The sequence below is a fragment of the Ixodes scapularis genome, unplaced genomic scaffold, assembly GCF_016920785.2.
Source record: "Ixodes scapularis isolate PalLabHiFi unplaced genomic scaffold, ASM1692078v2 PGA_scaffold5__190_contigs__length_132052651, whole genome shotgun sequence".
NCBI classification, from domain to species: Eukaryota; Metazoa; Arthropoda; class Arachnida; order Ixodida; family Ixodidae; genus Ixodes; species Ixodes scapularis.
Genome location: NW_024609880.1, coordinates 103,211,856 through 103,230,423, shown reverse-complemented (window position 1 = coordinate 103,230,423; position 18,568 = coordinate 103,211,856). Strand labels below are relative to the sequence as shown.

Below are 18,568 nucleotides of genomic sequence, written 5' to 3'. Positions count from 1 at the left end.
AAATATAGTTCTCGAAAACCATGCTCACGCCAGTCATCTGTCCCTTGAGAGCGGGAAGAAAAGACGGAGTAAAAAATAAATCATTTTGACTCACTCAGTTTTCCTGGAGAGCCTTTGTTCCGGGGGTCTCTTGGTCAACCTGATGACCACTGGTCCGTCGACGTGGCGGCGAAAGGCACCATCGGCGGTCTCCGCACCCTCGCTAGGCTGAGACCGGTGTTCATCGCAATCACCCGCGCAGCGTATTCTAGCAGTGGGGGATGCCAGGCACAGCGCATTTTCTTGCTCCGAGATACGCTTTTAGTTTGTGCTGTCACGGGGTGTCCACTCTGGGTGGGCCCCGCGAGCCGTCTCGAACTTAAGAGGATGCACTTGCCTCTTGTTGCGTCACCGTACTTCGTTCGAGAACGGGGTTGACCTCAAGAATCGCAGCTGCGCTCTGCCCAGCGAAGTAGGCTGGCCTCGTCCCGAAGGATAATGCCTCGGACGCACTCCGCGGGCGTTCAGTCACCTCCGTGTGGGAGGACGTCCGGCCGAGACTTTAGGGAGTTTTTGTAGATAGTTTCTGCTGTCCCGCAATGGCTCTCCGCAACCCACTACGATACCCGGAACTCTACAGCCAAAACCATCGGCGCGCAGGCGCAGTAGTGGCTTCTTCGTTGCGGAGGGTTTAGCGGAGGAGGAAACGCCGTCAACGAAAACACCCTACTTATTCAATGTCTTTCCGTGGCTGACAAAGCCACTAAGCCGTTGAGTGCCATCGGGTGTCGGGCGTTCGCCTCTCCCTCCGCCCACAAAATCCAAGGACGGAAATTGGCCTGGTTCGCTGTCATTGCGAAAGTGCTGCTTTGTTTGCAGTCGCCGGACAGGCCGCACGTTGGGACGCCAAATGTGAAATTCGTCTTACTTTACTGCACCACGAGGTCGATCCCACTTCGTAGCTGGATGTTGAGGACTGCTACGGCCGGGTCCGTGCGAAGGTTACCGTGAGCTTCGAGGAGAGGAATCACTCTGAAACACAAAGGTACGGAAGAAGCGGGTTTATTTGGCTCCTGTGCCACCACGCTGTGGCCGTCGGCAAAACTAATAAATAAAAGGAACGGAAAATGTTGGCGCTGTCGCACTAGACAGATTCACCTGGAGGGGGCCCACGCTGCCGTGTTAGGCAGATCTGTGGAAAGGGAGATGCTAAAAAAGAAAGAGGCTCCGTGGCCCAGAGCCTCCCCCGATGGGAATCCCGGCCGCCGTTCGTGGCCGGCTTATTTAGCCAGCGGAAAATGGACGCGCCCGGGGTAGGTGGTGTGACTTATCCCGCATTTGGGCCGCGTCCACAATCATTTCCAAAGGGTGCACTAGAGGCACGTTGAACCAAAAGGGCGAGGGTAGACACGCCCTCTTCGAGGAATGCTGCCTTGCCCCGTATCCAGGTAGACGTCGCCATAACCCTCCCACGGCCTGCGTGTGCTTGGCCTAGATAGGGAGACGGGAAACACGTGGTTCCCAGACTTTCAACAATATAACTTGCACGGTGGCCACAATCTGTCAAGAACAGAATACAGTGGCGTTGATACAGAACCAGGAAGGAAGTAGAAGCATAGTTGTTTGCCAAGTGTTCGGTTGCAGTGGTCTTCGTATGTGAAGGACAGAACCGTACAACCCACCAAAGTGCCATTTGCTGCGATGATTAAAACGTGCAGCGCACAAAGAGTGGACAGATGAAAGTGGAGACAAAATCGCTGATTGTATACCCTCTCTTCTGTCGTGTCTTTTTTTTGTGCTGCACATTTTAATCATCATGCATTAGCAACAAACCCAAGCTCCCATTTTGAGCCAATTGCTCCGTACACACAAGCATCATCCATTCAGGGCATGACGGAAAGTCCTTAGCGGAAAGGAGGTTTCGCTAAGGAGAACGGAGAAGAGGCGAGCTTCAAGAGAAAATGTTTGGGGAAGCAACGGGGTTAACTTCACGCCCCCTGATAGCATTTCTAACTTCCGTCGGCGGAAGAGGCATGTTGATCTGCCCCCGTATCTTTTGTGTTCCACGCAACTCACCGGACGGCGCTCGTCACTTGAAAAAGCTCTATTGCCCGAAGTGCGACCATTGACCCGTGCCCCCCATCAGCCGCCGTCTCGGCCACAGGCTCCGAATAAGTCTCTACATTCCAAGGGTCAACCATCCCAAGGTTAAAGGAAAATGGACGAATAATAACATCGGACATTCCCGGTGGACGAAGGGCAAAAAATCGGGACCTTCCAGAGAGTTGGTGCTTTAACTCATTTAAAAGGAAGGATTGGACACGTCTTTTGGTGAACAGGGAACAGGGACTCTTAGAAGTTTCGATTATACGATATTCTTTCACATTTCGTGTGATACGTCATAACTTTAATCTTTCTATAGATGATTGCAAACAGGTCATACGGCGGCCGCCATGTTCTTCCTCATGTTGCAAGCACGTGCAACTGCAAGTCTGCCAAAGCTATCTTCACACGAAAGCTGCACGTGCTTGCACGCAGTGTGCACCTGTCGGGACAACATGCTTGATATTAAGGAAGGGGCCCCTGGCCGGTTCTATTTTCAGTGTTCGTGCGTATGGCGCATGATTTGCTCCCTTTCCAAAGCGACGAGCATGCGCGTGCTGGGCTCAGGAGATCGCACGGTGGGCCGAGGAAGTTGTAAATATAAGGAGTATTCACTAGGCGCCATATTTGTGGGTGCTGTCTAGAGCGCATGCTCAGAACGAGCCCACATCAATAGGCTGCTAGGACCGGCAATCTTGAGGGTGCGGACTGCACGTTCCAAAAGAAACGTGGAAGCCCGCCATCAGCACGCGCTCAGCAGTCGCGCACACAGCTATGGCCGCCAGTGAACACTTCCTATAGGGAGTATTCACTGGCGGCCATATCCGTGTGCGCTGCTGCTGAGCGCATGCTGAAGGCGAGCTTCCGCAGTCCTTTTGGAGCGCGCATTTAGCACCATCAAGGTTGCCGGTCTCAGCAGGCTATTAATCTGAGCTCGTTCTGAGCATGCGCTCTAAACAGCACCCACAAATATGGCGTCCAATGAATACCTCCTATTGGAATGGTGTATACTCGTGGACAACTTTTCTTGAAATTTTCCAGGAGAGGAGGAGTGTGCTCTGACAGGTTTGATCAGCACTCAAAATCGGGGAGGGCACGCGTGCCCGTACCTTTAACTGGATTTTCATGAAAGGTTGTCCCCGAGTTAAGTACTTCATGTTGCGCGACAGTGCAAACGTGTCGCTCAGCATTCTCAAAATTCCTGGGTCAATTTGGCCATCACTGGATTTGGTCGCCAGCGGGCCGAAGAAAAATTACCAGCTAAAACACATATATTTTTGTAACCACACTCACCACTGAAAAATATCTGTGTAGGGCACGTAGCAGTTCTCAGAAAAAAAAAAGGATTGCGATGAAGCGAGCGACGCCGTAGAAACCAGTGGCTCGAAACGTGGCAGTGCAACAAGGAGGCCAAAAGTTTAAGCAGCTCAAGCGCCAGAAAGCCGTGCCTTGAAGTGCATGCAAAAATAAACGAAAAGGAAAGGTCATTCTGTCGCATCTATGAACACTAGGATAGGCATGGAGAGTCAGTGTGGACTATGTCACCAACACTTCAAACATACGGCGATATCATGGGGGGGCGGTTGCGAGGTTCTCGCGATAAGTTTAACCATGATGCTACCACGTCGTTTACAATAAAAGTATATGAAATATTCCTTTTTTTTTTCGTTTCCTGTCCCCTTAGGAGCTGGGTTATATATAATATTAAGGGTGCTTCACTATAAAAAAGTAGCGCTTGCATTGGTGCAAAATATTCAGTGTTTAAGGTAGAATTAAAGGCGACAGAGGAACAGTTGATTCATGAACTTTAAGCAGCATCTTTTTAATATTGTGATTGTATTTATGTATGTATTTTTTGTATTCTAACTCCAGATCTACTGGAAATTGCACTGAAGAGGACGTTTACCTTGCCTGGAATCCGATTACCCACGTGTCAGGCTTCGGATATGATATGTTTGGTATGCTTATAGGCGCGAAAATCGTCATCGCTGAGCCTTGGATTTCATACAACGATTTTAAGGATATCCTCGAAACATTTCAGGTAATACATTTGAGGCGAAATTACAAATAATCAAAATCCTTCAAAATATTGACCTGTCTGTTTCCATGTATATTGACAGCACAGGCGCACGCAGTGACGGATTACCACAGCACATTTTTAAACAAATTTATTTTTATAATATACATATTGTATTGGTATTATAGTCTTAAAGGCCGACGTACAGCCTCTGTTATCTACAGGGAAGATAATCGTCGAAGCGTCCTCCTTTCCTGAACTGTGAGAGAGGCCATGTTAGGGCGAACCGAACAAGGTAGAGTATATAGAAAAGGAAAAGCGGGCAGAAATGGAAGCGCGAAGTGTAGGTCGGTTTTTAAGCCGCCGATGTTTCTATTGCTGTGGTGGTTTTGTTTTCCCGCAGTAAGCTAGGGAAGCGAGGGCCAAACGTGTAGTGCATTTGTTTAATAAAAAACAATTGAGTCCCAGTCAGTGGCGGACGCAGCACTCGTGTTCTGGTGTCCAATCGCTTTCACGTACCTCGGGTAGATAACTTTAAAGGGGCCATGCAACAATTTCAATTTAGAAAGAACTCTCAGTTCTTAATTTTTACACTGTTTAATATATCAGTAAAAGGGGTGAAAAAGCCTCCTCATTCTGTTGAAATATCGCGATTCAGCTGCGTAAGCAATGCAAACAAGGGGAATATTTCGCGATTTGCAGCCGTGGCAGCTGTAGGAACTGATGCGTGACGCACACCTGGGTACAATGTAATAAGTTGGCAAGATTTGCCATCATGTTCTTAGTCTAATGCTATATTTTTTAAATGTTGTCATTTCAACATCTGTAACTGCGTGAAAACCTCATGTCATCGACAGAGTTGTAGTAAATTAAGATTTAGTGGCACTATCAGCCCGAGATGGAAAAAAAACTATTCTTTTTTTTGAGCCTCACCCCGTTGCGCTACTACGTAATCGAACTTCCTTAGGGCCGCTTCAGACAGGGCGGCTTTCCCAGAAATTTCATTGTTGCTGGCCGGTTGTTCCCCAGCTTTCCCTAGATCCTAAATGAAGTTTGCGGGGAAAATTACCCTGTATGAAGCGGGCCTTACGAAAAAGCAAACACTTTGTTCCCCCCCCCCCCCTTCCCCCGTTTCTCTTTCTCCCCCTCTCTACATCACTCAGAGCTACCTTCAAGGTCGCCATGTGAATCGCAACTTCGTAAGCAGAGGCCGCCTACGCTGGAAGCTCTGAACGAGAACCAAACCGAATTTTCCGTGTCCCCATTGCGCGTCACTTGGCACATGGCTCTGAACAAGGTGTGGAGTTGAGAAGGGTTTGGGGGGGAACCAAAACGGTCAATTTTTCGACAGCTTTTCAGGAGAAAAAAGAACTAACACACGTAGGCATGCCTGGTTTTCTGTTCTTTAATTCAGACGTGACAAGGAATAACTAACCCAATTATTTGAACAGCGTCCAAACATTTTTGCACGGGCCCTTTAAATATATTCAGCGCTCCTTCGCCATTCCATACAGTACCGTGTGTCTATTTTACGTGGCCTACGCTCTAAATTGTACTCAGCTATATCTGAGTTACTCCCGCTAACCAAATCACTTGTTACAACATACCGGAGGTCAACGCAAGGCACGTATCAGACACCGATCTGGCGTTAGTGTTGGGCTGTGATACAATCAATGAGAGCACGCGTTCCAGCCCTCAAGCCGAAAGCTCACACAGCAATCGTGGGACTGTCTTCCGTCACAGGAGTGAAGGACCGGAAACAGTTAGGTGCTAATCAAATTTATCATTATGTGTTAGCCTCCAGGAACGAACCACTTCGTGCAAAACATGTTCAATCAAGGCGGGTGGCTAGAGCTTCAAATAGAAAGCATGTTTCTATGGCTGACGCCCTTTTTTACTCAGGTTGTTTAAGTCAATGACACTTACCTGGAAAGGCACTACGGTCGAACAATTTAATACGAGCTTATGGTTTTCTAATTTTTGCAATGATATATAATTGTAATGATCAAATTACGGAGCCTAAACTAAACTAAACAACCCATAGCACAATTTTTTCCCGCCCCTCCCCCCAACTTGTCGCCTTGTTATATCACTGCTCATTTCTCTAGCGCTATTTTAGCAGTGATATTTAGCAGTGATAAAAAACAGTGATATTTACGGCACAAGTTCCGAGGGATAAAAACCGGCTGTCGGTTGGCCAAAGAAACATGATTTTCATTTTAAAGGCCGACGTACAACCTCGGTTTTCTGCAAGAGAGATTATAGTCTTAGCGCTCTCCCTCTCCTAGGCTACAAGGGGAGTCAGGTTGGGGCAAGGTAAAAAAAGTGGAGAGGGTACAGGAAAGGAGGAGGCAGGCAAAAGTGGAAAGCGTGAAGTTTACTTCGGTCTTTAAGGGCCGGTTGTACCAACGCCGCTTAGCGCAAAGCGGAGCTTAGCCGGGAACCTAAGCTTAGTTTCGGTTTCGTTCGGTTGCACCAAAATCGCTTATCGCTAAACCTAGCACTAAACTATGCTTAACTTGAGCGCTCAACATTGGGCGCTTTGCTTTTGGTTGTTTCTTAATCCTGGATTTAAAACATGGCGGCTGGTTTGTCGCGGCCGACGCGGTGGACGAAATTGGTTGTGCAAAGTGTTTTAGGCTACATCAGCGTGAAAGTCTCGACAGAATGACCTTCGGTTGTGACAAGGATGCAAAATGTTGTCGCGTGAAGTGTTTCTCGACCCCTGTTTTCAAGTTGGCTCTCCACTCTCAGGGCGTATTAGCCCTAACCGAGATATGTACGGAGCTGTTAGCCTCACGTCTGTCTTCCCGTTGGTTCTTCTGTCAACGAGCTTATTCATATGTACTTACTAATTTTCGAATAACTGTAACGTATTGTTATTTACCACCTTGTTTATTTACACTTGCAGCGCGTATCCTTCAAACCGATCAGCGCGTTGAATAGTGGCAGTAGATGATCTCGGCGATCAGTTGATTGTCGACACCTCTGCGGTCTGCATTAGATTGCGGCGCTTTTAAGTAATAAAACAGCAAAAATTCAATTTATTTCATTTTCTGAGTTTTGAGACAATCTTCAGTGGAATTGCCTAATCTCGCGAGTAGAATCTTGGCTTCAGAAAACTGTATCGTTCCATAACCGTAACTTTTTTGGTGATCGCGATTTTTTAGGAATATTTTGCTTTATATCTTTCATTCGTGGCGACGACAAATCGTAACGAAAACTATGCTAGATTCGTTCATTGCTGTATTGGGGCAGGCTGGGGCAGGTGATGCGAAGAGACGACCGTTCTTATCGGCACGACGTGATGTACTAGTGGGAGCTGTTGTTTTTCTTTTTTTTTTTTCTGAACTCAACAGTGTGAAAGTAAAGTCCGTTTGAGGCTGCAGGTGATGTTCAACGACGGTACAATACAGTTCTGTCACCTTGCTGATAGCAACGAGTACCTTCGAAGCAAGGTCTCGTGACCTGACCTCTCGACGACTTCTATTCGACGATTTCCAGGCATTTTCGCAGCTGCCGTGCCGAGTTCGTCACTGTTTTGAACTTTATCGCTCTCAGGCATGACTTGATTTTAGCACTCATCTTACCTGCCTACTTATTCTCGATGATGTTTTGTCTTCAGCGATGTAGCGAGTAGAGTGTCCTTCTCGCGTTCGGTGAGATTTGGAGCCCCCGATGGCTCCTTCACCTCAAAATGTGAGCACGAAAACTACTGCCACTGTCAAAATATTCTGTTATCAACCGATATTAAACACACAATCACATATGTAAAGAGCATTCGTGTTTATTTAACGCTTTGACTTCTGTTATTGAAAGTTAAGTGAAAAAATGATTGAATTTGGAGACCTTTAATTTGTTACTCACCGAAGAAATACAGCAAAAAGCAGACGCCAACGACGACTACTAGGGCAGTTTTTTTTTTTTGTTTTGTTTACATCACGTGTTTCCTCTCCGCCAATCGTATTCGTCCCTCTGAGCGTTCCCTAGTTCGCTCTGTTTGTCCCCACATTCCCTACGCAAATCCAGCGTTTAGCTAGGGGCGCGTCTGTAAAGGCGGGTTTACGTTGGTGCAACCGGAATTTAAACCCGTGCTTATCCGAGCTCGGTTTAGCACGCTAAGCGGACTTAAGAAAGAGCCGCTTTGGGTTAAGGTAAACGACGTTGGTGCAACCGGCCCTAAGGGGACCATGAAACGATTTTGAAATAGAATTTCATCCACCGCACGTCGCAAAAGTCGTGAAAAAAAAAACACCTAAACACAATAATAAAGAGCCCCCCCCCCCCCCTCCCCCCGAAAAAAAAAAAAAAGATTTTCTATAGAACGTTTAAAGGCAAAGCGGACTCTTTTATACCTTCTTTGTGCCGACCGCTTTCATTTGCGCTACTTTAACGAGCGCAACGCACACATCTTGTTGCATGGCGCAGCGAAAAGCCTGATACATCTTCGCAGTAAACGCGCACTGTGATGACAGGCTCCGGTTGCCCGCCAAGACCGTAGCTTCCGCCGTAGCTTCCGACGTTGTGCGATCACGGCCTCCTGCCCTACTCAGTATTTCTTGCTTCAGTCACTAGGGTAAGCAGCGCCACCAGAGGAATAGCTCACGCTTGAACAATGCAGCCGCCACCACCGTAACTTCCCATAGACACTGTACATTGGAGGGGGTCCGAAACCGTGTCCGATTTTTTTGCAGCTAGGTGGCGCTGCCGGCGCATTATTCCATGTGTTTTCGTCTGCTTCTGCTCCGCGGCTGCTTGCGAGTCCCGACTCCTCTCGAGGTTCAGCATGGTTTTTGGTTAATTTTTGCCCTTTCGCCAGTAAAATTTACAATTAGAGCATGAAAAGCGCTACGACCGTCTTGGCATACGCTTTGCATTATTGTAAAATGCTGCTGCCTTCGCTGTGCTGTCAGCGCGAAGCGTTTCGAACAACCCAAATTCGTCGGCGCCACAATCCGGTGGCTACAATCAGAGTAATATAGTAGATACTGTAATAGTAGATGTGCCGATGACTGCCAACTGCAGCAGAAACCACTTGAAAGTCGTCTGCTACCGTCAGAAAAAGCGCCACGAACATCCGTAAACTCAGTCGGCCAGATGCAACGGCCATGTACGATCTCTATGGCAACGGCCACAAGCGCGCCGTCAATGATGATGATAGCGAGTATTAATGCGGAGCGCGCGCCGTCTAACAAGCGCCACGCAAAGGGACCCCCCTCAGGAGCGGAGTTCCAGAACTGAGTTGGTTTTAATAACGTTGGCCGCCACTGTCAAGCATACCCAATGTTTCTTGCTTCAGTCGCTAGATAGCGCCAAACCAAACAGCATTGCAGGTTGCCACACTCACAACACAATTATATCTGAAGGTACCTAACTATATCGACTTCTAAGTCAACTATAAGAACTATAGAACTGGGTGCGATGAATTTTGCGAAATTGTTTAGAAGTTCCGATGTACTTCCTTTGATTTAGTACCGCCATGAAATGGTAACGTACCAGTATGTTGCAACCGCAAGACATTCATTATTTTATATTTTTTTATCTTTGCAGTTACTTTTTTCTTTTATTTTTTCCTTTGCACACACACCACCCCGCCTTGTAGGGAATTCAAAGACGGCATGAAAGTTAAAGGTGAATGCGCCATGTGGAGAGAGATTAGTGAACTAGAAGTGCCTGTCGCAAATTCCTGGCCATGAGGTCCTTTGGTCTTTTCCCATGCATTTCAATGGGTGGAACGTGATCAAAGAGTTAAAAATAAGCACCTAACACAGATGACTGATTCTCTCCAGCGCCCAATATCCTGACGAGCCTTACATAAGAAGCATACCTTGAACTCGGAATTTAAACATACTTTTTCTTTTTTTACGGCAAACATAAAACTAAGCTACCGATGTGCAAAAAAAAAAATGTATTTACTGGCTGGACTTCTGCGCCATACTATCTTCTTTTGAATTCTGCAAACATTACCTACAAAACACTGCATTATTGTTTCTTACATATCGCAGGTGTCTCTTTTTCTTGGCCATACTGCTCGGATGCAAGATGTTGTGAATGAAGCCAGAAAAAACAGTGATAATGTATTTCGTCTAAACAAAATAATGGTTGGTGGATCAGTGATCAAAAATTCGCTCGCAAAGGACATTTGTGAAATATTCAACTTGAAATCAATGATCGTTTGCTACGGCTTAACTGAAACGTTTGCAGTTCTGAGCACCTCACCTGTAGGACAAATCACCTTCGACAATTGCGGCTTTCCTGTTGCCGGCAGCAAAGTCAAGGTAGGCCTGAAATGCGTCAAACGGTATACGTTATATGCAAACACATTTGTTTGGTACCGCTCAAAGATTGCCCGAACCGTTCATTGTTCACTGTATAATTTCCTACACTAGAGTCAAAATCAATTTTTCATCCCGATGGCCGTCCGAGGTTTTGTTCATCAGAAATCACTGAGCAAGTGTTGCATGATTAAATTCGGGAAGGACGTTAACGTAATTTATCTCAAATATCTCACGCTCGGAATAACGTATTTGAAGCATGCGCAGCCATTTTAGCTATTATGGCCGCGTTTAATGTGCGTCAGTGGCTCTGAAGCAGCTGTGCATAATCAGATTTATGATGAAAAATGAAGTTAAATCGACTGAAACTTTTGAGAAGATTGCAAACAAAATTTGGGGAGCAAGCGCACCGTAAAGGGAATAGACGTTTTGTCAACGGTTTGGCCAAGGTCGATAGCCGATGACAAATGAACGGCAGGGACATGCTCGGCCGACTGCAGTTAGGCAGCCCACTTCTATGCCAAACGGTATCTCGAAAATCCTAAAGCGACGGCAGAGGTGTCTCATCGGGCACGGGGAATGGTTTTAAAAACTATAGTCATGTTTTCGTCGACTTTTTCATTTCCTTTCTAGAAATAACAATCCTTGTAAACCTTAAACGGCACTTGTATGTGCCGCTACGTACGTTGTGGCAACGAATTGGCGTACTGTACATTACATGTAGACTAATATCTAGTATAATGCAGTAATTAAAACAGTTTATGTAATTATAGCTGTGCGAACCGAAGAAGTGTGCACCGTAATATGTCGTGCATCAAATACAGACGCTAGATGTAACATCTTAACACCGGTCAACCCAAAGTTTCAAGCCCAGAATACAATACAATTAGGTACAGTAGGCGTCTGACCTTCTTTTTGATTTAGCGCATAAGCCACCAGATGGCGCCACAGTCATCGAGGTTAGAGACCCTAGATGGAAGTTGGGGTACACCTCAAACCATAGAGAGCGTCTGCAGTTTTAATGGTGGACACCTCCCGCGCCGATTGGTCGCAAGTGGGCATGCGCTGCATTGTCCCGTGGCAAGGAAGAAAACAGGCGGAAATGCAGGTACGCTCGCAGTCAATCAACGCATTTGACACCTCCTCGCAGCTGGTATTGCTAACGAGGCTTATAATTTGCTTGTGAATGGGGCCAGCTGAACATGGAAAACACACAGAGAAAAAATATATCATTCGCACCGCTGGACTAGCAACATTTAATGATTCCTCTTTTTCCTTTTCTGCTAATACTTGATTCCGGTTTCCTTTTTCTTTACACTTAGATTTTTTAATTCTTTACACTTGATTTACGTTTTCTTTTTCTTTACGCTTAATTCGGAATTTCTCTTCCTTAAACGCATTGTCCTTTCTGCCTTCGGAATGTTCTCATCCCTTTTCTTCTGTCTCCCTTAAACGGTCTTCCTCTTCTTCTACTTTTGCCTGGTCCTCATGTCACTCCGCAGGAAAATCTTCTCGGAGTTGTGTAGTGCGACGGAAGGGGCACTAACACAGTCCTCGCCTTTTTCTTCGATGGCTAGGGCTTCCAGGAGTTCACGGGCGAGTTGATTTTTATGTCTCCCCACGATGCTTACGTTGCACAAGGTTGCCCCGCATTGGCATGCGCGACAATGGGCTGCAAGGTGTCCTGCTGCTGTCACGTTTCGTAGAGATGTGGCATGTTCTCTGGTTCTATCGTTGATACAGCGCCCTGTCTGCCCAATATAACACCTTCCACATGTTAATGGAATGTTATAAATGACCTCTTTTTGACATTGGGCGTACTTTGTTTTGTGTGCGATGTTACATTCCTCTTGGTGCCTACGTTGGTCTTCGTTTACCCTGCCGCACATTGAATACCCTTTGTTTGGCGCGGAGCTTATCACTTGGACCCCTTGCCGGCCTGCGATCTTTTTTAGTCCAACGTAGGCACCAAGAGGAATGTAACATCGCACACAAAACAAAGTACGCCCAATGTCAAAAAGAGGTCATTTATAACATTCCATTAACATGTGGAAGGTGTTATATTGGGCAGACAGGGCGCTGTATCAACGATAGAACCAGAGAACATGCCACATCTCTACGAAACGTGACAGCAGCAGGACACCTTGCAGCCCATTGTCGCGCATGCGAATGCGGGGCAACCTTGTGCAACGTAAGCATCGTGGGGCGACATAAAAATCAACTCGCCCGTGAACTCCTGGAAGCCCTAGCCATCGAAGAAAAAGGCGAGGACTGTGTTAGTGCCCCTTCCGTCGCACTACACAACTCCGAGAAGATTTTCCTGCGGAGTGACATGAGGACCAGGCAAAAGTAGAAGAAGAGGAAGACCGTTTAAGGGAGACAGAAGAAAAGGGATGAGAACATTCCGAAGGCAGAAAGGACAATGCGTTTAAGGAAGAGAAATTCCGAATTAAGCGTAAAGAAAAAGAAAACGTAAATCAAGTGTAAAGAATTAAAAAATCTAAGTGTAAAGAAAAAGGAAACCGGAATCAAGTATTAGCAGAAAAGGAAAAAGAGGAATCATTAAATGTTGCTAGTCCAGCGGTGCGAATGATATATTTTTTCTCTGTGTGTTTTCCATGTTCAGCTGGCCCCATTCACAAGCAATGAACCAACATGCTCAGCTTCAGCCAATAACGAGGCTTATAAACCACGTTACCCCGATCGACCAAGGGGAGACTCTCTGTAATACAGGCTCTATATAAGGCCTGTGCGATGCCGTCTGCTACGCGGAGAGTAAAACGTTCAGCGACTGCATCGAAGCGTTCTATATGTTAACCTTAAGGTGTTTATCTCAGTTTTCAAACCAGCTTACAACATAAAAATTAGCTTCCTGACATCTAAACTGGTGTACGAAAGTGAAAGTGTTAAATGTTCAATTTGATCATAAATCGACACAGATAGTCACAAATACGCCGGAATTCTTGGGAGCTGGTGGCGCCAGTTGTCTATTTAAGTGAACACTACTATGAACACAGAGTATAAAAATGTTAACCAAGACGTATGTTGTAGGTTATAGACTTAACCAGCGGAGACTCACTTGGCCCATATCAAAAAGGCGAGATTGTGGTTCACAGCCGAAACGCCATGAAAGGCTACTTCAGAAGTCCAGAAGCTACTGCTGAAGCTTTGAGCGAGGATGGCTGGTTGCGGTCAGGTAAAAACCTCATTCAATTTTTTCTTCGCAGTCAATACAGAAACAACTGAGCTATAATGGACTGAAATATCTCGTTTGTACTCTATTAGTTCACAGACACTTCTCACGCACTGTTTTTGTGTAGAGCAATTATATGGCGAATTCCACTGGGTGTTTTGGAGCGCGCCGCGATCAGTTGACCAGATCCGGAATGGAGCATACGTCCCGAACGGGGTCACACCGCCTGCGGATCCCCAGTGAACATGATCACTGCTCCGGGATCATCGGATGCCTTCCCGTCATTCAACTGCCCGGGAATCCCCTTTACGCAGCCGCCGCGGCCGTTTCGAAGACGTGCTCACAATCGTGGCGCTAACACGTGCTCGGCGCACGAGCGGCAGGAATGGCTCAGGATCTTAAGATTGCCAGAATTCCCGTAGCGCGGCAAACCCTTTTCCTTTTTGGAAAACGAACCGGCTGTGGAGCCAAGGGGTAAGCAAGCGGCCATTACGAATTCGACTTAGGCGAGATGGGCGAGATCAGGCAAGATGCCCCGCGAGAAAGGAAGTCACAAGTGTGCGCCGAGGGCTGGCCCGGCTGGCTTCCGGTTGAATCCGCCGAAATCGTCGGAGCGACTTTTCTCGGATCCAGATCAAGATCTGGAGTGGGAGCTAATCCTAAACGACCCGTGGAACACGTCCCTCTCGATCCCAATCGCCCATTGAAATAGGCTCGCTCCAGAAAAGTCGATCCCGGAGCGCTCCAAAATGACCTGTGGAATTCGCCATTAGACACATTAAAATCACACTGAACATTTTCAAAAAAAGGTGCCATCCGTTTTTTTTTTTTTTTTTTTTTTTATATGGAATGTCGGTTTAGCTCTGCATGAAGAGAAACAATTTACCTGTTTGAGTATACGACAGTTCATCTGGGTTCTTTAGCGTGCTTCACTCAATAGTCATTAAACAATCTCCCAGTGGTATTGTCAAAATCACCTAGTGGATTGAGGCCCACCGACTCCCCTCTGTGACGTCACGGTAGCTAGGCGAGTGCGCGAAACATTTATGAGCGGGCTAGGCGTGGAGCAGGGCCGTGCCGGCGCGCTGCCGCAGCGGCCCTTAACTTCAAATGAAAATCTCTAACGAGTGTTATTTAGGTATGCGTGAACTACGTTCGAAAGATCAAGTTGTCCCTTTTATAATTAGAAGTCCAAATCAAAACTCTGACTTCTAGGATTCGCGTACTAAATAACGGTAATTATAAACCCTTGGTAAATATTCTCGACAACACCTTTCCGGCACTTAACTAAATGACCTTCGTTATAAAAAAAAAAAAAAAAAAACACTGTCCGGTATCACCAGTTTTTTCTTTTTTTGTATTTTGAAATTTCTTTAACGGTCCCCTCTAATGTTATTTCATCGACGGCGTGTTTTTCTGGTGTAATGAATAAAATGAAATAAAACCTCTGTTTTCTGCGGCGGAGATGGATTCAAAGAAAAAACTCAACCTTCGGTTTATGCAATGCTAATACCTAAAAACCAGTATTGACGTTAAGAAAACATTTTGAAGGACTTCAAAAATATACGGATTCATCCGAACTATTTTATTATGTGCAATAGAATGTACTATAAGAGTAAACATCGCTCAGCCCTCTGCATACAATACTTCGTCAGTCCACACGTTCTCACAATCGAAAACACCGTACCGAACCCCTGTTCTAAAGAAAAGCAGTGTTGCAGCAAAATACACCACGGCCGATTCGTGAACTGTGTGGAGGGAGTGGTGTACTCTATTCCCCTCTCGTGTGGCAGGAGATACGTCGGGCAAACGGGGCGCTGCCTCAATGATCGCGTGCGAGAACACAAGTATAACGTTTTTAGAGTTGTGTCAGGTCACCTTGGCCTGCATTGTTGTGGCTGCTGCTGCACTCCCGTCTTCGACAAGTGTAAAGCGATTAGAAAGAATAAGGACAAGCTCACTCGAGAAATCATTGAGGCGCGGGAAATCGGAAAATTGGGAGAAAACTGCGTCAGCACTCCTTCTATATGCTTATCCGAAAAGGAATGTTGCTTTCTCGACACGAAGTGACGGCGCATAACGGTGGATAAGGAGCACGTGGCGTCGATTACATGTTTTTTATCTTTTTTTATCTTTGTTTGTTTGTCATGACGTTCAGTGTTTATACGTGATGTTAGCACGAATAAACTTTAGTTGTAAGTCAGCGCCTTGTTCGTCTACCTTCTTGTTCTTGTCCGTGTCTTTGAGCTGTTTTAATTTTTAATAATAAAATACCAACTAGCCCAAACTTCCATGTTAGTATTATTCCCCTTTGTAAAAATATTTTCAAAAGGATTTTCAATATGAGAGGACTTACTGCCGCCCATGCTTGTAAATAGGCACCCAAACCTCCTCCGTCCTGTAGGGTGAACATTCGCTAAACCAGCTCTGAACTGCAGTGCGTTGACACACAAGTAATGTCAGCTTAAGTGTAGAATTTGTTCTTTTTTTAAGCAGTGCACCACAGTACAATTTTATACGTGCATTTTTTTTGTTTTGTTTTTGAACTGATTTAACGCGAATGCGCTTAAACAGCTTTCTTTATGAGGAAAGCCTTGTAATGTTGTGCTAGAAACCTGCCAATGCTATCGACTTAACCATGACTTCACGTTCTTAGAAGGTCCCGCTTTTAAAATATTGGATGTTACCTCGCAAATTTATAACGTGTGTTTTACAACGGTGAGCTGTAAACCTGTACAATATTTTTAAAGAAACTTTAAACTGGAATGCACATTCCTCTATATGGGACCAGTCACCAATCGGAAACCGATATGCGGAGAAACTGTTTTCACACATAGAACACAGCCATGATGAGTGCATGAGCGCTGAGAACACAAATTTTGCAAAGGCAAAGAGTCTCACGTACGCACTTCCGACGCGTTCATTTCTAAAACAATCGCTATAATTGTGTACTTCGAATGCAATCTACATGGGAATGGAAACATGACCGATATTTGACTTTTCAGGAGATTTAGGATTTTACGACACTGAAGGACGGATTTATATCATCGACAGATTAAAACAGATGATAAAATGCATGGATAATGTCGTCACCCCTTCTGAGCTGGAAGAAATCTTGATGACCCATGAAGCTGTCGCGGAGTCCGCAGTTGTAGGCGTTCCAAGCTCCAAGTATGGCGAGGCTCCAGCAGCTTGTGTCGTTGTAAAAGACGGCTTTGAGAAAAACCTTGAAAGTTTGGCGATAGAGTTGAAGGAGCTAATTGCAGGTATATGTCATGTTCCTGATATTTAAATGTCGTTCTCTGTTGTGTTTCGAGCACAAGGGCGCCAAATATGGATGACTAGTTACCTATAGAAAAATTATTTCTACAGTGTGCACCAGACCATCCGAAAATGAATACAAATTCGAGATACCGAATCTCAGGCAAAACGCAGAAAAAGACTTGTTTCCAATGGTGGGCAGTCATATGGGAGCCACCTTTACTCTGAAACCTTTTATTTTTACTTAAGGGGAGACACTACCTGGGCATGTCTACTTTTGAACCGCTCACTTATTGGTGTGAAATTTGCTGGTGGTGTTTGCAGCCATATAGAAGGAGGGCATGCAAAGTTTCAGGCCTGTGAACCAATTTTATGAGGTTCTATACCTCCCAAACGAAGTAAAGCATAGCTTTGCATGGAATCTACTCAATGAATCTATCGTTGAGAAATAATGTTGATCACCACATAGTTTTCTGGTGAAATGCATACTGAAATACTTGTTGCCGGTTACTATGAAAAGAAATATCAGGAAATATGCGTTTTCCAGGTAAAAATAAATTTATGAAATTAATATCTATCTTTTTTTTACATTTGCCAAGTTTTGCGAATTAAAAATTCCATGATAAAGAAACGTGAAATTGCAAAATCTGACTTCATAGTAACCGGCTCGATACAATTTCGGCGTATAATCCGCAAATATTAAGTCTCTCGGTAGTTTCATACTGAAATGATAGTTTTATAAGGTGGGATTTGCTGCCAAAAAGTGAGGCTGAGATAAATGCACTTGAAGTTTCAAGATGACGTTTTAAAAATTCCTTTTTGCATCTTAATTGTCAGAAATTTTTTCAGCAGTGTAGGTGATGTCTTTTTCAAGCTTTATTCTGATATACTGACATTGCTTTCAGCAATTTTCACGTTTGGATGACAAGTGCTACGCAGTGCAGTACGGCTCACCAGCATAGAAAGAATAATTTTTCTTTTTTACGTTGTTTGTCAGTGTGCATTGACAAGACTTTGTGAGAGTGTTCCTTGTTACCCATACATGTCAAAACTCTGCAGTTCTTAATATGCATTTTTTGGAAAAAGGTGCAATTCAAGGTAGTGTCCCCCCTTAGCATTCGCCTCGTTTAAAAAGTTATGACTACGTTTCGTGATCACAGGGAAGTCACTCCGCAGTATTTCTGGTGAATACGAAAAGAAAACATGTGGTATTTTCGAGCATCATTTATGGTAGGTAGCAGCTATGTTCAGAATTTCAAAATTCTGAATTTGCAATAAAATCTTGTAACCCAGATACAAATGTTTCAAAACAGCTGCCAAGACATGATTGAAGGAATGGAGTGGTGAACTCGCGGAACATTGATTTTATTTTTATTAGAATTTGTACCACGTTTGTTTCTGGTTTGCAGGTCAAGCAGCAGTGTTCAAGCAGCTGTACGGTGGAGTTTTTTTCATGAAATCTCTTCCCAAGTCTCATAGCGGGAAGATCCTGAGACAAGACCTCAAGACGAAAATTGCTAATGAAAAGTGAAAGTCGAAAATTAATAGATATGAATTGGGATAAAAGCGTTTTTTTATTTCGATTGTCATAAACAAGGATCTAAAAATGAACTGAACTTGTGTCAATATTTTTATGAGGGAGAAAGTAGTGAATACGAACAAGCCCCAGTGAAGCCTATTGTGAAAGAAAGTTTTACGTTTTTAGGAGGCAAGAGTAACATTTGAGTCAAACAGGAGGCA

General features: G+C 45.1%; 1 protein-coding gene across 1 annotated transcript in view; it reads left to right on the top strand.

Annotated features, from left to right (window-relative positions):
• The window catches only part of LOC115316206 (luciferin 4-monooxygenase), a 36,736-nt gene extending 18,377 nt beyond the window's left edge, over nucleotides 1-18,359 (top strand). The window contains exons 4-8 of the mRNA XM_042294292.1: nucleotides 3,955-4,123; nucleotides 10,105-10,377; nucleotides 13,426-13,570; nucleotides 16,573-16,833; nucleotides 18,238-18,359. Of these exons, the coding sequence (XP_042150226.1) occupies nucleotides 3,955-4,123; nucleotides 10,105-10,377; nucleotides 13,426-13,570; nucleotides 16,573-16,833; nucleotides 18,238-18,359 (970 nt within the window). The remainder of the gene's footprint in view (nucleotides 1-3,954; nucleotides 4,124-10,104; nucleotides 10,378-13,425; nucleotides 13,571-16,572; nucleotides 16,834-18,237) is intronic.
• Nucleotides 18,360-18,568: the final 209 nt, after the last annotated feature.